Raw genomic sequence first — 6,406 nt, 5'->3', positions numbered from 1 at the left:
CCTTGAGTCGCAAGGCGGAGAGTTTGAGCAGTATATCTACCAGTAGCAGAGAGGCCTTTAGCCTTGGATGTTTAGGACTTGTCCAATCAGTTTGTTAGATTGGATGTTTCTGAGCCGAGCCGAGCCGAGTTTTGGCTTGTGTTTATCTTAGTCTTCTCTTTATGATCGTATCAGGTAGCGTCAGTATTATGACCCCCATCTGCTTGTACTTAAGGACACGGTTCAACACTGTGATGCCAAGGAAGTCACTATTGGAGATAACGGTGTATTACGGATGTAGGGCAGGCTTTGTGTGCCTAATGTAGATAATTAACGTGGGTTGATTCTCTAGAAGGCTCATAGTTCGCGGTATTCCATTCATCCAGGTATCGTGAAGATGTATCAGGATTTGAGGCAATACTATTGACGGAGGCAGATGAAGAAACACATAGTGGAATATGTAGCCCGTTGCCTAAATTTTCAGCAGGTGAAGTATGAGCATCAACGACCGAGTGGATTGCTTCAGAAGATGGAAATTCCAGAGTGGAAATGGGAATGGATCACTATGGATTTTATTGTTGGGCTACCACGGACTCAAAGAAAGTTCAATGCAATTTGGGTGATTGTGGATAGATTGACCAAGTCAGCTCATTTCATTCATGTGGTTACTACTTACTCTTCGGAGTAGCTGGCTCAGGTTTACATCCGTGAGATTATCAGACTTCATGGCGTACCGGTATCTATCATCTCTGACCGGGGTACGTAGTTTACATCACGATTATGGAGAGCCGTACAATGTGAGTTGGGTACTCGTGTGGAGTTGAGTACAACATTTCACCCTCAGATGGACGGACACACTGAGTGCACTATTCAGATATTAAAGGATATGCTTCGTGCATGTGTGACTAATTTTGGAGGTGTTTGGGATCAGTTCTTGCCACTTGCGGAGTTTGCCTGCAACAACAGTTATCAATCGAGCATTCAGATGGCGTCGTATGAGGCTTGGTTCAGGATTCCTTGGAGAAAATTAAATTGATTCAAGATCGGTTTCGTTCAGCCTAGTGTAGGCAGATGAGTTATGCAGATCGGAAGGTTCGCGACGTTGCATTCATGGTTGGGGAGCGGATTTTGCTCCCGCGTTTTGCCCATAAAGGGTGTTATGAGGTTCGGAAAGAAGGGCAGGTTGAGCCCTAGGTATATCAGACCTTTTGATATTCTTGAGAGAGTTGGAGAGGTGGCTTAAAGACTTCCATTGCCACCTAGTCTCACTGCAGTTCATCCAGTGTTCCATGTTTCCATGCTCCAAAAGTATCACGTCGCTCCGTCTTATGTGTTAAACTTAAGCGTAGTCCAACTGGACAAAGATCTATCTTATGTTGAGGAGCCAGTGGCCATTTTGGACATACATATTATAAAGTTAAGATCGAAAGGCGTTGCTTCGGTAAAAGTTCAGTGGAGGGGTCATCCGGTCTAGGAGGTGACTCGGGAGACCGAGCATGATATGCGTAACTGTTATCCTCATCTTTTCACCACTTCAGGTATGTCTCTATACTCGTTCGAGGACGAACGTTAGTTTGAGAGGGGGGGATGTAACGACCCGATCGGTCATTTTGAGTATTACATCCCCGTTCCCTCATTTACTGCTAAATTTATGCTTTACAGTTGTTATGTGACTTGTCGGGGTAATTGGTTCGGGTCCAATATTTTTAAAAGGAAAAAAAAAAGAAAAACTTTGAATAGAGAGGAAGAGATTTTAGAGGAAAGGAACGAGCTTTTGGAGAGTGGAAAGAGCAATCTAATAAGAAGAAGAAAATAATCCAGCAACTAGAAAAAGAAACAATACTTTTCTTTGGACCTTAGCTTCACCACGCCTTTCTTCTGTTCCATTAGTTCTTCATATCAATCTGCCAAACCACTTTCTAATACTACAAAACACCAACAAAAAGTTAATTCCGTCCAATTTTCAAAATCATTTTGGATTTTGGGTTATTCGACGTCGTGATGCAAGGGTCATCATAGAGGTTACCATCGTCGGGTTCTACTCAGTTTAAAGATCCGCTTTGATTTTCGCTCCGGTAAAACCGTAGCTGCCAGATTTCTTTGTGCACCGCATCGATAGAAATTCTTATAAAAATATCATTTTTCAATGATTCGAGCCGATAAGAGTTGGAAAATCGAGTGAAACAACAGGGTAAGTGTTCTTAACTCAATTTTGGTCAAATTACCCTAATCTATTTCTATTTTTAGCATTTAATTGGTGTTTAAGTTGGAAATATTTTGAAAATCTCTAAGTTTAGATTGAAGATTTGGGAGTCGAGTTGATGTCGAAATTTGGTAAAATTGGTATGGTTGGACTCGTGGTTGAATGTGCATTCATATTTTATAACTTTTGCCGGGTTCCGAGACGTGAGCCCCACATGTGATGTTTTGAGTGCAATTTCAAATTTTGTTGGAAAATTAGTATTTTCATGCAGAATTAATTCCTATAATTTGTTTTGATTGAATCGAATTAATAGTAACTAGATTCGAGGCGTTCGGAGGCCTATTCGAGAGACAAAAGCATATTGGAATAAAGAATTACACGGTTTGAGGTAAGTGACTTGTCTAACCTTGTGTGGGAGAAATTCCCTTAGTATTTGGTACTGTTATAATAGTTTGTGATATGTGAGCGCCATGTACGCGAGGTGATGAGTACGTACATGTGCTTATTATGGAAAAATTCGGTTCTTACTGATTTGTCATTTTTTAAAATACGTTAATTGAGTTGTCTCAACATATGTAGTGATCATATTTAGCCTAGTATCGCATGCCTACGTGCCTTAATTCTTACTTGCAATTCGTGCAACATGCTTAGTTGAATTACTTGATTTGAATTAAATCTTTAACTATAAGTTTTTTGGTGAAAATTCGTGTTTTCCTTTCTATTACCTGCTACATATTTACTTTGGGACTACGAGGCGGTTCCTCGGGAGATCCCCACGTACTGCATATTTACTTTGGGACTATGAGGCATTTACTCGGGAGATCCCCTGTATTGCATATTTACTTTGGGACTACGAGGCGGTTCCTCGGAAGACCCCCCCTATATTGCATCTTTACTTTGGGACTACGAGGCATTTACTCGGGAGATCCTCCTGTACTATATATTTACTTTAAAAGTTCATTAGAAATACTTGCTTTCACAAGTTCATCAAACTCTGTACTAGTGAGCTTTAAGTTCTATTCCATTGGGGGACTCCAAAGAAAAATCTCTATTTAGTGGAAAACCAACTCTTTCAAAACCAAGTATTAGCCAAAGCATTGAGCCGAACCCCGTCTTTAAAATGACTGAATTCTCTAAAGATAAGTACCAAAAACTCAAAGATACTTTTGAAGTCTCTGGTAACATCCTTGATTAAATCAATGAACAATTGGCTAACTTCAGTATTTCCAAAGAAGGAAAAATTTCCACTATCCAAGAGAAAGAAGCCCTTCTAAATAAGCTTTCCAATGATCGCTATCATAATCAGAAAAATTATCATAAGAGTCCTTCATTTCCTGATGTTCAGTACGAAGAAAACTATTTCCTCCACTCTACTGCTCATGAAGGAAGAAGCATCATGGAGTGGAACATCGATGGTCTGGCTGAGCACCAGATGTACAATAAACTCCATGAAATGGGTGTCTCTGTCACAGCTTACAAAATACGAGGCTCATCTGACAAAGAAGTCGCCTCTATGATTGTAGCAGGATTTACTAGCGTGTTAAAATATTAGTGGGATAATTATTTCACTGATGATATAAAACATGCCATATACTCCGCTACAGCTATTGAAACAATCGTTAAGATTGAAGGAACAAACATGGAGACCACCTCCCAGATTACCAAAGAAGACGCATGTGCTACCCTTCTTTATCATATAGCCAAACACTTCATTGGAGAACCCAAACTCTTCCAAGATAGAAGCTTACAAATTCTAAACAATCTGTCTTGTACAACTCTGGATGACTTTATTTGGTATAAAAACCAATTTATCAGTAAGGTTGTGATAAGACCTGACTGTCATCTAGATTTCTAGAAAGAACGCTTTGTCAGCGGACTTCCCCCATTATTCGCAAACAAGGTCAGAACAAAAATCCAAGATCGTTGTGATGATAAAATTCCTTATTATCAAATGACCTATGAAGACCTCGTTAGCATCGTTAATGTAGTGGGTCTTGAACTCTGCACTGATATCAAGCTGAAAAGTCAACTTAAGAAAGAACGATTCTCTTCTAGAAAGGGATTAGGAAGTTTCTGCCAAGACTTCGATTACACAAATGTTGTTGCCCCTTCTACTCTCTCTTCAAAAAAAGACAAAAACTCTAGATCTTCCAGAAAGATCCATCACTGCAAATCTAGAATAATTTACGAAAATTCACCTAGAAAGAAATCAAAATTTTGTAGACCTTCTAAGTCTTCTAACAAACCTAAAGATGTCTGTTGGAACTGTGGAAAAATCGGACACAGGACTAATGAATGCAAATCTGATAAGAAAAAGAAGAAAATCAATCTTCTAGAAATTAGTGATGATACCAAAGAGGAACTCTTCTCTATCCTAGAAGAAGCCAATTCGGATTCCTCTCCAAATTACTCTTCGAATTGTTATAGCAATGATGAAGACCTTAACATCGCTTATGAGTCCGATTCTAGCTAATCGAGTAAAGAGTGCCACTGCAATGAAACCTACTGTACATGTGGCAACACCCCACCATCAATAAGAGTTCTTTCTAACAGCTCTAAAGAAGCTCTCTATGATGTTATTCAACATATCAATAATGACGAATCCAGAAATCGTTATCTCCTAGAGCTCAAAAATCTCATCCTCAATTACAACAATGATAAACCTAAGTCAAAACCAACCATTGAACCATTCAGCATGAAACAAATCATGTCTTATTTTGATAAGTGTTCTGAACCATCAATCTCTGATCTTAGACATGAAGTCTCAGAACTAAAAAAAGAAATCAGAGACATAAAATCCAGACTTGGAAAAGTCAAACTCGATGTTCTTACAGAACAAGTCCTTAAACATGCCAATAACTATGAACACAAATCCGAGGAAGAAGAACTTCCAGACCCCGAAAATGATCATCACCCAGAAGATGATAATCCTGTCAATCGCAGTCTTACTCAAGATAATACTTCCACATCTAATGCTCCAGGTATTACAGTTATAACTAGTATAAAACCTCAGAACTATCATATCCTGATTAAAATTGTTATTAGCAAAAACTTTATTATTAACAAAATTGCTTTACTTGACATCGGTGCAGATCGTAACAATATCATGAAAGGTATTGTTCCCACTCAGTATTTAGAAAAAAGTACTTCCAAACTATACTCCGCTACAGGAGAACAACTACGTATTAATTACAAACTTTCAAAAGCTCATATTTGTAACAATGGTATTTGCCTGACAAATGATTTTATCATAACTGAAGATATTAATGAAGATATCATTTTAGGAATTCCTTTTATTACTCAAATAAAACCTTTCATTACAGGTTTAGACTGTACCACTACACATATTTTAGGAAAAGATTTACACTTTCCTTTTGTAAAAACCCTTTCACTAGATGAAAGTAAATTCATAAGAAAAAACATAGTTTTTCGTATTAACAAACTTTCTCAACATATCACCTTTTTAAAGGATGAAATAATAGTTAAGAAAATCGAGCAGATTTTAAAAATTCCGGAGATGGTTACCAAAATAGCCAATCTTCAAAACCTTTTTGAAAAGAAATATGCTATGATTTTCCTAACGCTTTTTGGGAAAGAAAAAAACATTTAGTTGAGCTTCCATACATCGAAGGATTCAATGAATAAGTTATCTCAACCTACGCAAGACTTATTCAAATGAATCAAGAAATGATGGAAACTTGTAAAACTGAGATGTCAAATCTTCTGAAAACAACATCTTTCGCCCCTCTAAATCTCCTTGGAGTTGTTCTACCTTTTATGTTAACAATAGTGCAGAGAAGGAATGAGGAGCACCAAGATTAATTATAAATTATAAACCTCTAAATGCTGTCCTTAAATGGATTATATACCCTATTCCCAACAAAAGAGATCTCCTAAAGAGAACTTACAAAGCTAATATTTATAGCAAGTTCGATATGAAATCTGGCTTTTGGAAAATTCAAGTAGCTGAAAAAGACAGATACAAAACTGCTTTTAATGTTCCCTTCGGTCAGTATGAATGGAACGTTATGCCATTTGGGCTTAAGAATGTCATGAATTTCATTTTTAATGATTATAGTTACATGTCTATTATTTATATAGATGATGTCCTTATCTTCTCTGAGAACATAGATTCTCATTTTACGCATCTCAACACTTTCTTTAATGTCGTTAAGAGAAATGGTCTAGTAGTCAGTGCTAAGAAGATCAAACTCTTTTAGATCG

At 37.6% G+C, this 6,406-nt stretch overlaps 1 protein-coding gene across 1 annotated transcript; it reads left to right on the top strand.

Moving 5' to 3' along the window:
- Positions 1–4,133: 4,133 nt before the first annotated feature.
- LOC138898690 (uncharacterized) lies at positions 4,134–4,655 on the top strand. Its single transcript, XM_070184773.1, has one exon. It carries the CDS (start codon positions 4,134–4,136, stop codon positions 4,653–4,655), a length of 522 nt encoding a protein of 173 aa, XP_070040874.1.
- Positions 4,656–6,406: the final 1,751 nt, after the last annotated feature.

Source organism: Nicotiana tomentosiformis, chromosome 9, assembly GCF_000390325.3.
Source record: "Nicotiana tomentosiformis chromosome 9, ASM39032v3, whole genome shotgun sequence".
In the NCBI taxonomy this organism is placed as follows: domain Eukaryota; kingdom Viridiplantae; phylum Streptophyta; class Magnoliopsida; order Solanales; family Solanaceae; genus Nicotiana; species Nicotiana tomentosiformis.
The sequence above is the reverse complement of the archived record's forward strand: the minus strand, read 5'-3'. Positions and strand labels throughout refer to the sequence as shown.